Here is a 20715-nt window from a genome sequence, read left to right as displayed (position 1 = left end):
GAGGGAGAGGGGAGGGAGGGAGGGAGGGAGAAAGAGAGAGAGCGAGAGAGAGAGAAAGGAGAGAGAGAGAGAGAGAGAGAGAGAGAGAGAGAGAGAGAGAGAGAGAGAGAGAGAGAGAGAGAGAGAGGGGAAGGGGGGTCTGTCTAGAGTCGCCTCAAATCCACATCTACTGTATTTACGCTCTGCTGGTCCAGTTCGGCCTTCTTGAACATCTATAATCCTTTTAGCTATGTGACCTGTCCAAGAGTACAGCTGAATTCCTGTTCCAGTCCTGCAGTCCCAATATATCCCCAGACCCAGTGGCTCCACTCCAATACAATCCAGGTGTTGGAGCAGTTAAAGTTAAGAGTAGAGAGTTGGGTTCCAGCTTTTTGAAATGAGTTCTCTGCCCTTCAAATCATTTCTTGATTATGAAAAGCAAACTAAATTCAGACAAAAGGCAAACGAAGACAAAAGGGATCAGGAAAGCTTGTCAGTATGTTATTCAATGTGATGACAAAAAGCATGAAGTGTCTGAATAGAGCAGGGGAGCTCAACAATAGATCTCACTCTGGCTGGCTGAGGCCTCCATTCAGAATGCAGAGACAGAAAAAGTGGGGAAGAGAGGAGAAAATTACCATTATTTGAAAGAGGGCTTACATAAAGATAATTTTGTACAAGTATCTTTTCCAAATGGCTTGATATTTTGCGATAACTAAGAGATAAGAAGTTAAGAAATAAAAAAAAACATAGCTAGCACATCACATTTGTGATCATATCACTACATTTAAGCGTCTTGATCTTGCATCTTCAGCTCAAGGGCCTCCTTAGAAGCGAGTCTTGAACCCGGACAGCTGTAGCTTGTCGATGGCTCTCTCATTGGTGAAGGAGGCTCTGGTGATGCGGCACGTGGGGCTCCCCTCCTTACTCAACCACACCTTCCTGAGTGGGAGGGGTGAGGTGGGGGGAGAGAGGGGGGTGAAAAGAGATGGGTTATATATGGGAGTCAGATGGCTGAGCGGTTAGGGAATAGGGCTAGTAATCAGAAGGTTGCTGGTTCGATTCCCGGCAGTGCAAAATTATGTTGTGTCCTTGGGCAAGGCACTTCACCCTACTTGCCTCAGGGGAATGTCCCTGTACTTACTGTAAGTCGCTCTGGATAAGAGCGTCTGCTAAATGACTACATGTATATTGCTGGTCGTCATACAGGTTTATATAGCTGTTTATTTATAATGTCTACACATTTCCTAGAAGTGTTGCAAGGGATGCGCATCTCTCCCTTACACGACGGTCTGATGTGTATCTAGATGCACTGGGCTACAATTCAATCCAGGGAGGCGTTTGATTACAGAATGATTCAGGGACGATAAGTTTGATTGTTTGTATCTATTTTTTTGTCTACTTTGTTATTGGAAAGATACACCTGACCCTTCAGGGGTTCAAATAGGGTGAAATGTAAAAAAATCTGTGCATCTAAACTACAGCTTGGGAAAGAAATACATACATTCCTTGGTTAAAAATAAACAGGAGCTTGGGAAAAAAAATATATCCTTGGTTAAAAATAAACTTTGAACATGTGGAGGAGTAGAAGAGCAGGGACTCTAAAGCCAGAAGAACCCTCCAGAGGCCCCTGCTCTCCCTCCCCCTAGAAACCACTGCTCAACAAGATGCCTTTAGGAGAATTAACAGAGATTGCCACCACAGTGATACGGTCTTTCATTTCAAGTGCTGCTTTCTTTTAGTTTTGTGCTTAATTCAGAGGTTGATTATTGAGGCGGGTCAGTCATTCAGGTTGGCCTGCTGGCTTGTGATACCAACAGCCATGCCAAACTTCCTGATTTGGCCTCTGCAGCCTGTGTGATGATTATTATGGTTCAGCATTATTATTATCATCCTGGTCTGTGTAGATTAATGGAGATTGTAGAGGATCAGGACTAGCTGTTTGTGTGCGTGCGTAAATATGTGTGTGTGCGTGAGTATGTGTGCGTATGTCTGTGTGCGTGGGTGTGTGTGTGCGTGGGTGGGTGGGTGTGCGTGAGTGTGTGTAGGTGTGTGTGTGTGTGCATGGGTGTGTGGCCACTCTGGAGCAGCTCAATTCTCGGGGGAGCTCAGATGACGGGCATGGGCCATGGAGGGGCTGGACATCCTGGTTGCGTGACAGACAGCAGACTAACAGCTGCCTCGGAGAGACGGTAAAAGAGGGAAATTGAGCAGTGGCGGAGCAGTGAGGGATGAGAGAGAGAGGGGGTTAGCGATAGATTAGAAAGCGAAAAAAGGGTGAGGGATTGAGTGATGAGAGAAAGTCGAAGGGAGGCTGGGGGAGGAGCGGGGGAGATGAGTCAGACTCTTTCAATGAGGCAACGTCTCCATCTATCGCCTATTCTGCTCTTTGGCGTACTGTACTGTACTGTACTCTGCGGACTGTACTATACTGTACGTCATACAGGCCTTACTAGGCCTGCCCAGGGCGGCGGTAACTGTAACCATCACAGGGTTTAGCAGGGTAAAAGTCTCTTGCAGAAGTAAGAGTGTGCTAATCTGATTTGCTAAAGCCATATATAACAAAATGGAGGATTTAACCCCAAAACTGCATTAATTTCTGCATTGCAGACTGTATTCTTTTACTATTTTTTGTCAATTTGTGTAATATTTATTAATTAACTGTAGATTTGCCTGTGTGATATGCCTATGTGTGATATGTCTGCGCTCATTCAATTCATAAGATTCGTATATGTTTAGTGTTTGCACCTCCCTGCCACAGTAAATTCTGTGTTTGTATAACATACATGGCAAATAAACCGAATTCTGATTCTGAATATATGATGATGATAAATCTGCGAGGTCACACTTGTCTTTGGCTTGATCTAGGCATAAGTTTACAGTATGGATGATCCTGACAATGGCTTGACTTTCAGTTGCACTGTTAGGTTAAACCTTTCAAGCCTAGCCCCCCTAAGTGAATCAACCCAATTTAAAGCACATGACTCGAACTAATCTGAAGGGGAAAATGTGTGTGTGTGTGTGTGTCTGGATGTTCTTAATCACCACCCAGTCCTCTCCTTCACTTTCCTTCACTTTCTCTCCCGCTTCCTCTCAGCCTTTGTGACGAGACTTTGCATAAAGGGTTGAGCGGGACCTGGAGGAAAAGGCTGTTCCTTCTTCCCACTCACTTGAGGAAACAAGATAAGACCTGGGGAGAATGGGAAGGAAAGGATTGATCATGTCAGGGGACTGGAGCAGCTGTGGGCTAATGAGGAACATGCAGTATTGTTCCTGAAATGAAATCTAAACATGATTTGGGCCTGAATGAATGGCTTTCAAATCAGGTTGTCCTTCTAACAACACGTCATCGAGGCTAATGGCAGCCCTCTAGGATTTCCTGTTAGGAAATAGGTGTGCTAACATGGTCAGGCCAAAAATGTTGGATTAATGTTTATTGGATAGCCTTTTAGCTAATTTGAGGGGACAGCACTTTTTTCGTTTTTCGTTTTTTCATGGCTTCGCTTCAAATCTGAGATAGATGATTAAACGATCTGAAAACAGGAAGAGGATGGAGGGGAAAATGGAGTGTGTTTGTGTGTCTGTGTGTTCTGACAGGGAGGAGTGTGTTTTCAGAAGGAATGTGGAATGTAGTGAGGAGGGTAGGTGGAGACTATCAGCAGAGGCCCCAGGATGGCACCATCACAGATTCCTCACTGAAGCTTTGTTTACATTCTCTGTGATAGGACATCACAAACAAGAAGCTTTGTCCAACAAGCCGTAGAGCAGGAATCCCACCAGTGGAGCAAAGGGGGGCGGGAGGGGAGCGGGGGGGCGGGGGGGGGGGCTGGACATTACTGTGTGGCTGTCTGCTCCCTCCTCTGATGGATCAAAACCCCTCGTCCAAAACAAGTTTCATCCTGGTAAAGTCAGATCTAGATGCTGATCCTAGGTCCGTTTTGTGTTCGCCCATTTCATGGTAATCACTCACAATGTGGGAAGGGAAGACTGATCTCAGATCTAGGTGGGGTTGGATGCTGGCCCAGACCCTGGCCCTAACAGCTGGGCATTAGACTGGAATAGAGGACATGGATGGCATTCCTATAGAGGGCTGGGGCTTTAGTGTGTGTGTTTGTGTCTGTGTTTGTCTGTGTGTTGTATGTGTGTGTATGTGTGTATCCTGTCAGAACAGTGCTAAGATGGATTATACAGACCAGGCTTTAAACCATCTGTGTCAATCCCCAGCCTCACTGGCCAGTCCTCAGGGTGGGCTGGAAACACCAGAACAACAGAGGCCACGCCTACAGTCCCAACCGATCTCATGCAACGTCCAGGACAGGTTCAACAGAGACAATCTCTTTCCCCCCCGATTCATGACACTCACTTCTTCCTCCTCTGTCATATTCACTCTTCTTCTCCTTCTAGCCCCTTCCTGCATCCCCATCTCCCTGATTTGGTCAATCTGTCTGTTTCGGTTCAATCTCCCTCCCTTCTGCTCACTTGTTTAATCCATCCTCATTTCCTCCATCTATAATTTCCTCCTTCTGACACTTTCACTTCTGCCTCTTCCTCTTCATTTATCATTCTCCTTCACCTTTAAACTACATGTATCTCTCCCAGCCCCTTTCTCCCTCCCTCCCTCCCTCCCTCCCTCCCTCCCTCCCTCCCTCCCATGCCCAGAGTGCTGTTTTATGGGTCTGCTTCAACAGAGGAAGTTGTTCTGATGTGGGTCACTGGTCCCCTGGGACAGAAAAGAGCTATATTAGTTCTGGCAGGACGGTCTCACGGAACTGCATCCTGAACTGCAAGCAGCAGACCTCCAATATGGAGCATCCAGATAGAATTACCCTCCCATCGCATCCCAGTCTCACTGTGCTGCAGTGTGTAGTCCATTCAGCAGCAGGCTACAACGCTGTTCATATCATAGGCCTTTGGTGGTGCCCAGGAGAGAAAAACTACAAAACCCATCCACCCCACCAGCACACTCGCACCCACGTCAGTGTTCTCTGACACGGTCAGTGACTCGGACTTTAGGAGCACCCCATGCTGTGAGTGTAACGCTGCAGGTTTGTGTGTTTCTGTTAGTGTTCATGGAATGTGTGTATATTTGATGTGTGTCTGTGTGTGTTTACCAAGCATGCCTGGTGTTGCCTACTAGCCTGGATCAGCTAGCTGGGGACCCCAGAGCAGCCGGGGCTCTTTAAGGTTTAATGAAACGGAGAGGCTCTGAGGTTCAACACAACATCAAGGCTTTGCTCTGGTCTGACAAGGACATAGTGGACAACAACACTTAAAAGGGCCCAAACGGACCATCAAATATAAGGAGATTTTACTGAAAGAAGGTAAAAGATATGACTCTTATACAGCTCTAGCCTAGAGGTTACTCTACATTGGTCAGACCACTGTGATGTTGAATCATTGATAGAGGGAGAGCAGAAACGAGCATATAGTTCCTTTATCCATTCAGAGCGATGGTCTACTCTGACCTATAATAATGGCCAGTAATATGGACGTGACATTTTACGAGGGGACATGGGGTCTGAGAGATGCTGGCTAAATCACCAGACCAGACCAGACATCTGTGCTAAATGGGCATAATTCTATTAGGGGGGCTTGAAATAGAGATTTTATGGCTCCGGGATAGGCACTGGTGCAATAATAGCCGGGATTTAACCCTGCACACAGACAAGACAGAGAAGACACAGCCACACAATTAACAAAGTGTATCCCTCTGAAAAGAATGCTATGACCTGTGAAGGCTTGACATTTCGAAAGAGCCCTGCACTCAAATGCCTTTTAGAGTGTGAAAAGATTAAAACGCTCAGTATGTGGCATGCACTGACAGGATGCTTGAAAGCTTGAAGTAAATTATTTGGCAGGTAATCACAGAGGAATTGTTGTCTGAGTGAGTTGAGCAGTTGCACAAACAGCTTGGTTTATGTGTGTGTGTGAGTGTGTGTGCGTGAATGTGTGTGTGTTACTTGTCAGGGTGCGAGCAACAGCCTGGAAATGATGATGTCATTTTAGTGTGCAGAGCTGACCTGCCTCCGCCCTGATGTCATCATCGCCACATCCCATCTGGATGTAAGACTCTGTCCTGAACCCTCTCCCTCCCAGTGAGATCATCTCCCTCATCTCCCCCTCTTTCCTTCTCCCTCTTTCTGGTCTCCCTGGTCTCTCTGGTGGATGTGGGAGGGAGGGAGGGAGGGAGGGAGGGAGCGAGAGAGAGAGAGAGAGAGAGAGAGAGAGAGAGAGAGAGAGAGAGAGAGAGAGAGAGAGAGAGAGAGAGAGAGAGAGAGAGAGAGACAGAGACAGAGACAGAGACAGAGACAGAGACAGAGACAGAGACAGAGACAGAGACAGAGACAGAGACAGAGACAGAGACAGAGAGGAACAAATAAAGGAAGAAAAAGAGAGGAAGAGAGAGAAAGAGATATACAGGCACACAGACAAGCATATTGTAAACAAGACTATATAACAATACAATCATAATAAGCTAATGACTAAAGCTAAGTCAGGCTTTCTGGTGGACAGCTCCACCCAAACATGTTATCTATACAGAATGTGCAGACAGCAGGTCCAAATTGCTTGTAGCACAGCAGAGGATGAAAGGCTAATCACATATAACACAATAAGCCAGACAGGGCGAGATGAAAGGGAATCCATGCGAAAAATAAGACCACAGACTGACCAGAAACACATGCACAAACACATACACACAATTACATATACTTTGACATAGACCCACTGACAGGACTGCTAATAAAAGGCGAATCACACACTGAAGTGTGACTCTGAAAGCTCCAACACTGACAGTGACATTATATGTGGCATTGTGGACAGACCCCTGACTTCATATCAGCCTCCCAGGTCTCCACCATCTGCTGAAATGAGCTGTTTATGTTCCCCTAAATCGTCTCAGATGGTGTTAAAGCATAGTGCTAGAGAAACAACACTTTCTTTGTGAAGCACTGCAAAAGTTATGTTAGAACTTTATGATGTTGTGAGTGGTTTACCGTTCTACTAAGTAGAGACTGCCATCTTGTGGTAGACTAGCATAACTGCTGGTCGTTCACAGACTGTCACTGCTGTGGAAGGTCTGCTTATCTGCTGGAAATGCTTTTGTATTTTGAAATTTGATGTATACATTTTATTTTTTACTCAACAGTGAGCCATCACATCTGCATGGAAGGGGTAGCTAAATGACATAATTCCCTTATAAATTCGACCACAAGAAGATACTGACTTAGAGGCATGCATGAGTGTTAACAAACAACAGTTCTATAAAGTTTGGTAGGTTTAGGGACACAGTTAGACTAGAAGATTCCTCCAGTAGCAGGTTTGAAACAGGGCACATTGTACTCACATCTCCCGAACCATATCTGCAGGGCCCTGGATTTGGCCAATCACAGTGCCCTTGTTTGTGTTCTTCACCCAACCACAAAGGCCCAGTCTAAGCCCCTCCTTCTCTGTGTACTGGTGGGGGGGGGGGAGAGAGAGAGGGATAAGAGACATCCACTTAGGGGGAGAGAAAAAGAGGGAGAGAGGGAGAGGTGATACAGCAATCCTCTAGCTATATGGATACAGTAAGCAACATAGGATCACAAGAGAAATACCTTACCATTCTGAAACAGACCCCTGAGGAAAAAAATGGCAAGAAAAACATTAAAACTAATCATAATGTCATGTTTAGCCGACATTGGGTTCTAACCGTGGCAACTATTCACTATACTAATCCAGTAGAGGCTCAGACTCTTGGAGGATCCCAAAAGAGTCTGAAATATGCACTGATTTTATTGGATGAACGGATAGGAAAAAGTTAATTTGGACCAAAAGTTGCATTATGGTTAAAAAGGCCAAATTACATACAAATAATTAGGCACCCAAACACAGAGAACTGTGAGTTTACTAGCCATACAGACTTCCTCACAGTCCCACATACACAGATTGAACCACAGTCACTGACTGCTTCTTCCTAAATTAAGAAACGCAGATCACTTTACAGCCATGGCCACTGCTGCAGCCTGGACAGTGGAGAACAGACGTGACTTCAGCAAGAGGAAAACACACAAACCTTGGACGTGTCCAGATATCTCAAAATCGACGGAGCATAACTTGTCTCCATCTGTGTCGTTAGACATTCTCGCAGAATCAGCAGTTGTTTGTAACAGTGAGGAACTGGCATTGACAGCCTAACACACAAGCAGTCACAGAGAGGACACCCTGCCATGTGTCTCACCGCTCACCGCTCTGTATCAGATTACTACCCATCCAAATTTGGTCTGTAGGGGTTTAGATGCTTTGAATATGGTGCAGTGTATTTCCCGATACGTTTATTCCAGCAGTCCTGAGATGAAAACGTTAGACCTGCAGTACCCAAAAAAGTCCCCTAGGAGGCAGACACAGCCTTTGACGGTAAAGGTGGTCGGCTCTGCTGATGTTGTCGTAGAGACACAATGAGCAATACAGATTCCCTCAGGCTCTGATGAGTCAAGTTGTTATGTTACTATAACGCACTCACACACACAAACACACACACTCACACACACACACTCTTAACCATGTATAAAAGAACGCACAGACACCGTCTGTCTCACACGCATGCACAAACATAACACACACACACAGATACACTCCACTTCCATTCTTATAAAGATATTTGGGCTTGTTGTGATGTTTGGTCGACCAAATATTTAAATGAAGTAGGATTTGATTGAGTGGACTTAATTAATTGAGAGTGACAGGAGCTAACATTTATTGAGTAAGGCGGCGTTTGCAGAAAATCTAGGAAAATACTCTGCGCTCGGTCAGTGATGTCGCCTCTAAGCTGCTAATGCCCATGCAGGACACAATAATCTCCAGAGTAAATATCCACACAGAAAACCCCTCCTGGTGCACACACACACACACACACAGACACACACACACACACACACACACACACATAGACACACACACACACACACTCACACACACACACACACACACACACACACAGACACACGCACACACACACACACAGACACACACACACACACACGCACACACACACACACACTCAGACACATGCACAAATAATCACTCACAAAGACTATGCTGGCAGGTCACCAATTTCCCCTGACCTAATGCTTTATAATATACACACATCATAAATGTTTACAGATAGAATCTGTATATGGATAAACCACTATACATGACTAGCAGATACTATACACAATGAAAATCACTACCCTAATACTAATGTTTTCCCACCTACTCTCACACACACACACACACACACACACACACACACACACAAACAAACACACACACACACACACACACACACACACAGACACACACACAGTTTTGGCAATCAGGCCCACAGGCAAAACACCAAAAGCACATGTGACCCTAATGATTTCTGGCTTCAATACACACACATGATCTAAACTGTTTTTGTGGGATTAGCTGGACAGTTCAGTCAATAATGGAAAAGCCTCAAGTCAATAAAGATTTCTGTTCATTTTCATCTAAAAACACAAACACATTGAAAAAGAATAGATGGTTTAATTAAAAAGTCCTCAGCTGATGTCCTATATTTCCATAGTTTTTTCTTCCTTTAGAGTCAACCGAGTCAACCTCCAGTGGAAGATTGAGTTCAATAAGGTTAGACTAGAGAATGAATAGACGTACGCAGAATTACTGTACCTTTTTGGACATGAAATGTGTCTTATTGGTTACTGCTCTCGTATATTTGAGCTGTGTGAACTGACAGCAGGAGGGTATGCTGTTGATGCTACAGGCAAGGACCAATCAGCAAAGCCTAGTTTAGCTCAATGATCTAAGTGAGCAAGGAGGTCAGAAACACACACACAGGCAGGCAGGCAGGCTAGCACAACCATGCACACACACACACACACACACCAACACACCAGGCAAACAGGAAGGCAGGCAGGGAGGCTGGCAAAACCACACACACACACACACACTCACACACCAGGCAGGCAGGCAGGCAGAAACACACACACACATTTGGCATTCAGGCCCCCAGGTGAGAGCCAGCAGGTGCTTCAGGTAGTCAGGTTGGGGTAGCAGAGCTCGTTTAGCTGCAGGTGAGGATGGAGCTCAAGGTTACGTTGAGTAAAGTCCCACGGGGAGGAACTGTGAACATCAAACACATTACTAATACGACATTAACCTAATTTGCTTGTTCAAACAACAATTTTCTGTGAGCACAAACAGCTATTTTTGTACAAACAGCGATTGTTGTGTGTGTGTTTTGTCTCAATGTCCAGACAAAGCCTCCCTGATCAACAAGGGAACAAAATGAATGAGAGTGGAATGTCCTGTGTGGATGCCAGAGGCACATACGTGCACATGCACATATGTAGACGCACACACACGCACGCACGCATGCATGCACACATGCAGTCACACACTTGTAAACGTGCACACACACACACACACACACACGCACGTATGCACAAATGCAGACATACACAAACAGGCATGCGCTCACACACACGTGCGCACACACACACACACACACACACACACACACACAAAGGACACTAAAGGGCAGAGGAGTTGACAGTTGTGTGCCCTGACATGAAGCGATGGTGATTTGTCCTATGGAAATATTTACCCAAGTGTACCGTAACAACTCCCCCTCCCCCTCTCCCATCGCCCCCCCTCCACTCCCCCTCCCCAGCCCCCCCCCTCCCCCTCCTGCTGCTCTCCATTCCCCTGCGGCACCCTCATTATCTAATTTCACCAACTATGTTAGCAACTTGCTACGTTAGGAATGAATCAAAAGAGCCAAAAAGGAAAAAGAGAGAAAAGAAGAGAAAAAAAGGGCAAAATAAATCGTAAAAGGTCTTTGTGTGTTTTTGTGTGTGTGTGTGTGTGTGTGTTTGTGTGGGTGTGTGTGTGTGTGGGTGATATAATCTAATTTCCAACAGTTTGTTCACACATGGCTGGCTCTTCTGTTTGGAATGCAGGCTTCTCTGTGAGCTGGGTTTTTAGGTCGCCGTGTTCTTTTGCGGCGGGCAGCAACAGCGTCTGTGAAAGATGTCGAGGGCTGTCGGGCGCTCCCCGCCCCACGCTGCAGTTCACGGGTGCAGACTGGCGGCTCTCCCTGAGGTCTTGTCAGATACAGGGGCGCAGAGCCGAATGGAGAGGAGAGGAAAGGGGGGGGGCAAGGAGAGAGAGAGAGAGAGAGAGAGAGAGAGAGAGAGAGAGAGAGAGAGAGAGAGAGAGAGAGAGAGAGAGAGAGAGAGAGAGAGAGAGAGAGAGAGAGGAGAGAGAGAGAGAGAGAGAGAGAGAGAGAGAGAGAGAGAGAGAGAGAGAGAGAGGAGAAACATGTCTGCTGTGTAACACGTCAGCTCCTTTTAGTTGTATCGTCTAACACACCCCTAGTCTGTGTCCACACATACACAACAAACATATAAATGAACACATAAATATGCCCTGCTGGACAGCCCCCCCCACCCCCCACCCCCCACCTCCACACACACACAAACACAGTGGACTGTAACAAAAGGGTCTGCAGTTGGTTCTCCATTAGACATATTACAATTTCCCCAGGTCGACTCCAAGCCTGCCAGCCTGTCTGAATCCATATCTCTAACCCGAACCCGCTTTTGAACCCTAATCCTGTTCTCGCCCATTGGAAGGCTGGGACTGGGAGTGAGGAATTAGACTGGTTTCGTTAGGGAAACAGACTGAGTGTGACCAAGCAGACTGATTGGTCACAGATTGGTCACAGATTGACCTTTGTAAAGGACGCAAGAGCAGTGCTTGGACTGTTATCGTACACAGAGACCCCAGGGCCAGGAGAAAATGAGGACACTCGCACACACATGCACATGCACATACCCACACACACACACACGCACACACACACACACAATACTCAGACTTGTCAGACAACACCTGCAGCAGGTCAGTTGTCCTGTGCTCCTCTGAAACCCCCCTCCAGACACCACACATATTCCCATATAAACAAACAGTGTGGGTAAACTCTTTAAAATGATTGCTGTAGCAAAATCTGCAATTTTTGTTATTTCTTGGCAGTCTCATCTGTAATTCTAGATTTTTCTTACATTCAACTCTACATAAGCCTCCAGCTGAGTGGCATGTGTGAGTGATGTTTTATTCAAAACTGTAACCTAATCTATATTTTAGAAGTCTCTGCTTCTACGAATGTGTTTAAGTTAGAAAGGGGACTGATTGCTTTTCAATGCATTGTGTGCTTGAATGAATAAAACTGGACACAGACTCAAACCGTGTGTTTCTACACATGATGAAATATACATTACGCAAGCCAGGATGTCACCATGACAGACTTTGGCATGTTGGTTGTAGGCATGCAAGCGTTCTATTATTAGACTCTTCAGTTGTCATTTACCAACGTTCTATTTTGATCTGGGTCGATCGGCTATGGAGCTGAGTGGTGTGTAATGTGTCTAATGTGCTACCTCTGAGAACAAGAGGGCATTACAGTTCAGAGCTTGACACACACACACACACACACACAGAGACACACAGAGACACACAGAGACGTACAGACACACAGTTTAAATCAAACAAATCATAGAGGATTTCCAAAGAGTTTTTACCCTTCGTCACCCTTGAATCAGAAGCTCAAAGGCATTCTGCAATGCATCACCACGTAGAGAGTAGCATAACAGTGGTGAAGTACAGCTTTGAACTTCTGTCAGGCCACATCTGTCTGGCAACATTTCTTTTTTGACTCTTGAACTTACACATTGACAGAGCGATACAGGAAGGTCGAGAGAAATAGACATCATCTATGATTAGATATGTGTATTTTACATATCATTAAATTAGCAGATTATTTTATACAATCCGACATTCAAATGCATCTAATACGCACAGTAGATGATAAAGGAAGTGCAGAGTTCCAACAGTATTTCAGTGGTTCATGTCAAAGAACAGTCTGTATTTGTACAAAAATAACATCTACAATTTTACATAATTGTGTTATGAGTAGTTAGTTAGTTAGTTCATCAGTTAGACAGTTGGTTAATTTGTTAGTTAACCCGTCAATGGTTAGTTGAATTATTTATCTTCCTAACCTCACCATCATGTAGTGCTATCCTTAGTTGCCTGTACTGTTGAACTTATTTTGAACTTTTGGAAAACTGCCACATTTTTCTAATCTGCCCCTTTAATCCACTTCAGGTGTGGTTTCAGCCCACCCATGACACTGCTATGGGGACACAAGCTAATCAGTGACACAAACACGGAAATGACAACAAACTCATACGCTAGATGCAAGAATTATAGACTAAGTACTGCAACACTAATAATAAGAAAAAAAAGGTAATCCATCAAATCAGATTAATGGTCCATATGTTGTTGTGGCACTGTGTCAGCACCAAAGCTATCTCTAATGATTTGACATTTGTCTCTGAACAGGAATGGCAGATGTGAACACTGTAGCCCACTGTGGACCCTCCTCAGACCATTAACCCAGGAACTAAGCCTCCCTCCTGGCAATGATCACAGCATGGTCAGCCTAGCTCTGTTTGGGTTTGTTTGGTTCCAAATTGATGTACACAGACACACACACAGATATGCACACCAAATCCCACACGCTAGTGTTTCCACACAAGTGCAATTCAGGCCCTGCTCTCTCCCTCTCTCTCTCTCACACACACACACACACACACACACACACACACACACACACACACACACACACACACTCAAGAGATTAAACGCTGCCCCTTATTTCCTGTATTTATATTTGAATGGTGTTACACCCCAGCCCTACACACATACAAACACACACAGGATTTAGACAAGCAGGAACGCTTCTCATGTGTGTGCTTTACAACCCCTGTGAGAACATTTCATGTAGTTACTGACGTTTTCAGTCGCCCACCTGACAGCTGGGTTAATCAGCTCTGTTTCTACAGCAACAGTGGTAACGGGGCAGTGTATGTGTGTGCCCTAGAAATGAAGGGGGAGGTCTGTATTTCAGTGCTATAAATAGTTCAACTCAGAATGACCCTAAAGCTGCTGCATAACGATTCAGATTTAGAGTTTCCAGGTTCAACCACACTTTCTTGTAGTTTCTGATATTAGTCCCTAGGGGGAGCTCTGGTATATGAATGCTCTGTTCAACCTTCGAACTTCTGCAATAGCCTCATGTTTTGACATTTTCTCATGTTTTTCTGGCTGTATTGTCAATCAAGACTTTCTTTGTACTCTGGTGGAACTGAATGGTTAAACTTTGAACTTCCTCAGACAGTCTGTGTCAACCTCTATCTGTCTCTTGGTGCCGAATGTGACATTGTTTGCCAGGCCACTGTCATATTCACTTCATAGTTTGATGGGTGACAGGTTTGTGAAGTCACCTGAAAAGGTGGAGTTTGGCTTTTCACAAGCGTTTGCTTAAAACTAGGGAATCAAAACGCCTTTTTAAAACTACAATAGTAGAACAATTGTAAAATGCATGAGTTGTGAAATGCAGAGTTTATATTTTTTGCACCAAAAATTCCTTCACCCAACTTTCCTCCTGTGAACGCATGACAGAAGTAGACTGAAGGATGTCAGCCAAGTTCATGTTTAGTTAAACCAAGATAATCATAATCTTGCACTTAAAACTAGCTCATAAATAGTTAAGGGTATGTATTTTGGCAACATGGTTTTAATCTGTGCAGCTGTGAGTTGCTGGTAAATCACTAGGCTGAATGACATTCTATCATGTGATAATTTTACCCTAAGTATAAAACACACCAAGCCATGTAAGGTTTGTCTTTTCATCCGTCGCACCTCCATCAGGTCAATTTCATCAGGCAAAATACATTGTGCATTTGTACCCACAACTGATTTCCCCCTGAGCGATATAAATAAAGATGGAGTCAGAATATAGAAATGTCCTCATGTCTATTTAATGCCAGTGGAGATGAGCTAAATGGAAATGTTGGCCCATACGTCTCTATGTTGTGAGTGCTGCGTTCCTGTCTCCAGAGCTGCTCTGTCAGTTATTGGCTGGGAGGGAGGGGGCAGTCACCGAACAGTGCTCGGACCCAGGAGGCCTGGCCTCCAGTTGGCCTGGAGCCTGCGGGGGAAACAAACCATTACCATGTTTCTATCTGTATATCTACTGTGTTTATATATAACACACAGTATTTACGCGCACAGCAGGACTGTGGTGCACTGTTTCCCTCAAGTAAAGATTGTTTTAACCTGGGTCGGACCAATAAATCGGTATCTCTCTGTTTCCCTATACATTTTAGTTGGCACACAAAACATACAGGAACCTTCACCAGCTGCTGTTATGGCTAAGCAAACCAGCACATGGGGGGTTAATACTGCATTTCATCCTCAACCTATCACCCCAGATTGGATGGACAATGTGTGTGTGTTGGCAATTGTATAATGCCTGGATCTTATCTTAGATATCATACAAACAAGTCTGTAAAGAAGAAAAACAAACAGGTATCATAATTCCTAGTTTAAATGGGACTGCTGCCATTTCTCTTGCATAAAGTAGACTTCTAGGAATAAAATAGGCCTGCACATATTATAATTCAATTCACTACATGCAGCCATCAACAGGACTACATAATTCATTCAATGCATGCATTATACTGTAGTCTAGTTTATGTTACTGAGTACTGTGTTGTTTTTGATGATTGACAATTTATAAAATTTTAATAATTTAACATTGGTATTTTCTTTTTTACATTGTGAAGAATGTTGTATTCCTCCTTGTTTATATTTCATAGACGTTAATTTATGTTCCAAATGTTTGTATAATTATTGTATAAGTATTGTTATATAGGCATCCCATTGTGTACATAGAAAAATAAAAATAATAATTGGGCTGCATTTTTTTCATTCATTTGTGTCAGTGACACTTCTGTTTGATTTAATTTAAACTATTGCCATCACTCTGCTGATCAATCAAACTAGTTGTCCATGGTGTTATTTACCTTTTATACTTGCAAAATAATTATTAATGGCTTGATGTGAATATCTAAATATAATAAAATGGTATGTTGTTTTATAGTTAAATGTTACTATATTATTTTCAGTTCATGTCATATATATATATATATATATATTCTGACTGAAAATAAGTTCATGTCAGAATATATAAATATATATATTCTGACATGAACTTATTTTCAGTTCATGTCATATATATATATATATATATATATATATATATATATATATATATATATATATATATATATATATATATATGACATGAACTGAAAATAATATAGTTACATTAAATTATAAAATAACATACAATTTTATTGTATATATATAGATAGATATAGATATATATATACAGATAATATAATATCTGTATGTGTGTGTGTGTGTGGGGGGGGGGGGGGGGGTTTCTTTTATATTATTGGGATAGGTTAAATGTTGCAGGCATAAATACCTCACATTTTAGGTCTTAAAATAACTGCTAACCATAATACAACATTTCGTTTACAGCCATAGCCAACATGAATCACACAACAGGCCGCAAGTCTACTCACACGTAACACATCATAAAACAAATAAAACAAAATAAAAACATATGAATTGTTTCATTAAAATGTCTATAATAATGTTGATAAATATTATCATCAAAAGCCATTAATATTAGTCTACTACTATTATAACACATCATGAACACTGTTTTGACCACCTCTTAACATGAATGTGCGCAAACTGCAATATCGCGCTTAAGTTAGTAAGTAAAAGTATTATTTAGTCTTGCCTATAACCTAAATACACATATATACTAAATAATATTTGATGTAGGCCTATATGCCAACAATTTGCAATCAATGGTCAAATCACACGTAGTCAGGAGTCTTCGTTTTTCTTTGTTGCAGCACTGCGTACCACACAGTGGAGGCGCTCAAGTAACGGTGTTCGACTGGTTAGGTACAGCTAGGCTACTGTTTTGTGTTCTGTAGGCTACACAAAGGTTATTAGACAATAAAAGCGCTTTATATGCTAGTGTCCGTTTGTGAACATTGTTTGCTTACATACATTCAATTTGAAATGTTCCCCAATAAACGCAGAAGGCTACTTTCTGCAGCTGTCGCCGAATAGTTTTACGCACATATACCCTATCCACATACGCACGCACATGCCAGTGGCCACAAACTGCGCATTCGCGCGCGCACTAACAAATACGGGTCTGCATTTCTATGTTCACTCAACTTTAATAATTGCGAAGGAAAGGTTACAAAAAATGTTGATCATAAAGAAAATTACAAAATCACGTTGTAACAATCACGTTTTGTTAACAGAAAAAACAGTAAGTTGGGCTACAGGCTCCTCCCCTTTGGTGATGCAGTGATAAGACTGAACCTCCTTAATTACTAATTTCTCCATCCCAGACCCGTCCCGCTCTCTGTCCTACGAGTTCCTTCATGCATGCAATGTCCTGATTCCAACGGTGTCTGATCTATTCGTTTTAAAACGGCCAACCTACGTTCATCGCTAGATTACGGCATGGAGAATCTGAAAGAGCCGCCGATGGTGCATAGGTCTACGTCGTTCAGCATTAAGAGTCTATTGCTTCCGTCGAAATGTGACAAACAGGACTCCGCGATCTCCGAAAAGAACACTCCATCACCGGGTTCTGATTCCGAAAAATCCTTGGACCCTACTGAGATGGAACCAGCACATTTGGATCCAGACAAAACGAAAGAAGAGGAGGAGAGCAGCACCGAAAAGGCGACAGAGCCGGGGAAAAACGGGAAATATGATAAACCACCTTTCAGCTACAATGCCTTGATTATGATGGCTATCAGGCAGAGTCCTGAAAAGAGGCTGACGCTCAACGGTATCTACGAGTTCATCATGAAGAACTTTCCTTATTATAGGGAGCACAAGCAAGGTTGGCAAAACTCCATCCGACACAATCTCAGCCTCAATAAATGTTTTGTAAAAGTCCCGAGGCATTACGACGACCCAGGAAAGGGAAATTACTGGATGCTAGACCCATCGAGTGACGACGTGTTTATTGGTGGAACTACAGGGAAACTTCGGAGACGCTCGGCCACCTCGAGAGGGAAGCTGGCGATGAAACGAGGTCTGCGCTTTGCTCCTCTCGGTTTGGGAATAAACGACAGGGCAAACAACCCTTTATACTGGCAGATCTCGCCGTTTTTATCTTTGCATCACCCCCATTACAATGGCTCATCGCCGGGATTTCTAAACCAAGGTCACGCGTATGGGTCCTTACTCCCCGGGGTGGAGCAGCTCAGTAACGGGGACCTTACGCGTCCTATTCTCGGTGGATCAGCCGGGGCTCTGGGCTTAAACAGTTACGGCATGAGCACGTCTCCTGTAGGGCTGCTCTCTGGACAGAGCGGCTACTTTGTCTCAGGGAGTCAGCACCCTCCGTCGCACCTCCAGCAGAGCGCGCCAGGCTTTGGTGTGCAGGCCAGCTCAGCACAGACTCTCCTCTCAGACACACTCAGAACATCCTTACCGCCTTTCTCCCCGGGAGTGTCGAGTGGGTTTCCTGGAGTTTTGTCCCACCAAAAGAGGGTTGCTCCGAATGCATTTTTAAACTGATATTATCACTGCAGAAATTAAGGATGCACACAATAAAAGGGCAGATAAATATAATTGATCGTCAAGTAAATCGACTATTCCTTAAAGAAATGGCCATATGTACCCCTGAAGTGCAATGGTTTATTATGTTGCGCTTTTTGAAAGGGACATACCCATGTTACTCGCGGGTTGTAAACTTACTAGACTTGCCAAAGGCAACGATATATTTCGAGCTATTTATATCTTGTACAAAGACTTCAATACTTTCTTTAAGTCGTTTATTTATGTTTTATATTTATTGTACAATGTATTTAATTTTTGTTGTCAATGAACTCATCAGTATTGAGGATAAAACGTAGCATTATAAATTATTTATGTGTGTATTCATTTTGAATTAATTTAGGGGACAGCGCCTTAAATGAATCAGGGTAAAAGTCACACAAGAGACAATGAAAGCCTACAACTCTTCTCTTCTCAGGTTTCAGGTCTATAGACTCAAATGTATAGGCTACTGATGTATCTTATAGGCAAATGTTATGCAACACGTTAATAGAGAAGGGTAGAGTTGAGCATATAATTTTTTATAATAGCCTAATATCGTCCTTGTTTTGTCAGATGGGCCGTTTATTGGCGCATGTAGACTAGCCTGACACTACGTGCATGACCGTAGGGGCAGTAGGCCTCCATATTGATGCTAGAGCATGCCCAGTGACTGACCCTATTTACCGTATATTTCCATCTTTCATATAAAGCACTTGAGGTATTCAACTTCCTGGTAAAATCCTGTTGTCATGACCCTTTGACCTTCTATCTTTTCATAATTGCCCCACCTAACAGACCACAAAACAATATCCTTTTAAAGATAGATAAATTAATGAAAATGAGATTGACAAGGCTGGCTAACCAGTCAATGCAATGTGGACGGCATCTAGCTTACTTCATTGTTTTATATATATATATATATATATTTGGCAAATGGCGCTGAATTAGGGCATACACTACCTATACTTTAATACAAGAATTCCTCATAAAATCACACCATAGGATATGTATTCAAAAATAGGAACAGGTTGATTCCTCAAACATTATGCAACCAGAGTTTCCGTGTTCACCAGGCTACTATATACAGGGAGGAACCGAGCTACAAAGGCATAGGCCTAACAATTGACTAATTTTAATTTATTTTGGCTATAGGTGGGCCAGGATTTATTTCAAGGCATTTCATTTTCGATGTTGAATATTTTTTTGTACAATTTATTTTGAACGTTTGCACTTTTGTTGTAGACTTGTACGAAGTATGTATTGTCTGTTTTTGTTCTTGTATATTTTCGAAAAACTAACTTGATTAAAGTATAAAACATTTGTGCAATACGTAGCCTATGTGTAGCATATATTAACACATTACTTCACTCTTTGAATTATCTTTCTATTTTGCTTGATTGTTTCCATCAGTGTGGCAGAGTCCAAATGATGTGTTGAAACAACAACGTGCAATGTAGTCCATCCTGTGTACAAGGAGTATCAGACCCATAGCCTATAGACCTATGATTACAAAATGCAAGTATAGGCTATTAAAAGTAACAGCTATGTAACATAGTCTTAAGATTTACAAACTAAAACACCTCTGTGGACTATCTATTTAAGATATGCAAAGGGTTCAAGTTAGACGTAAGTAGAATATGACTACTTAAATAACCGAGCTCTTAGAGTGCACCATGGTTTAAATTAATTTAAACCCCTATTTCAGGTCGAATAGGCTTGTGTAAAATTATAGGCTATTGTAGCCTATAATTGTAGCAATAAGAATAATGAGATCTACCCACTTCTTTTTCAACGCCATTAAAATAAAATAAAAGCGAACAACTACATCATTTCATTTGACGTTCAAAACACGCCATATTGAAATAAAGATAACACCGCAGCGGCCAATTTTTGTTTGGACCTAAAGGCCTCGATTTATTTGTTAGTTCTAAATAGCCAGCGTAGCCTATGCAAGCTTGGTCAAACACAACACGTGTTAGGCTACAAATTTCAATAGTTTAAGAAACATTTGCTGTAAGGCTACCTGCTCCCCAATTTTGTTGCTTCTCATTGGTTTGCTGGTAAGAGATTGACGTTGGCTATCCCAGTTTGCTGGAAGACAACGATCAGTCCGTGCAGGTTTGGGGCATGGGAAAGGGATATATAGTCTAGGTTCATTCATTTTCTGTTAATTAT

The 20715-nt window shown here is 43.0% G+C and overlaps 2 protein-coding genes across 3 annotated transcripts; one reads left to right on the top strand and one right to left on the bottom strand.

Annotated features, from left to right (window-relative positions):
- Window positions 1–459: 459 nt before the first annotated feature.
- On the bottom strand, window positions 460–8206 carry LOC134022910 (acylphosphatase-2-like). 2 transcript variants are annotated; one of them, XM_062464658.1, is made up of 5 exons: window positions 8033–8195; window positions 7580–7596; window positions 7325–7434; window positions 765–921; window positions 460–565 (listed from the first exon to the last, which is right to left on the bottom strand). In XM_062464658.1, exons 1-4 carry the CDS (start codon window positions 8097–8099, stop codon window positions 807–809), a joined length of 309 nt encoding a protein of 102 aa, XP_062320642.1. In that variant the 5' UTR covers window positions 8100–8195; the 3' UTR covers window positions 460–565; window positions 765–806. The 2 variants fall into 2 exon arrangements, with proteins under 2 accessions (XP_062320642.1, XP_062320643.1); XM_062464659.1 differs by lacking the exons at window positions 460–565; window positions 765–921 and adding an exon at window positions 3034–3169 and having other exon boundaries at window positions 8033–8206.
- Window positions 8207–17322: 9116 nt separating this feature from the next.
- foxg1d (forkhead box G1d) lies at window positions 17323–19869 on the top strand. The gene has a single exon (XM_062464164.1). The coding sequence runs from the start codon at window positions 17449–17451 to the stop codon at window positions 18517–18519; it is 1071 nt and encodes a 356-aa protein (XP_062320148.1). The 5' UTR covers window positions 17323–17448; the 3' UTR covers window positions 18520–19869.
- The last annotated feature ends 846 nt before the right edge of the window (window positions 19870–20715 follow it).

Source organism: Osmerus eperlanus, chromosome 6 (genome assembly GCF_963692335.1).
Source record: "Osmerus eperlanus chromosome 6, fOsmEpe2.1, whole genome shotgun sequence".
In the NCBI taxonomy this organism is placed as follows: domain Eukaryota; kingdom Metazoa; phylum Chordata; class Actinopteri; order Osmeriformes; family Osmeridae; genus Osmerus; species Osmerus eperlanus.
The sequence above is the reverse complement of the archived record's forward strand: the minus strand, read 5'-3'. Positions and strand labels throughout refer to the sequence as shown.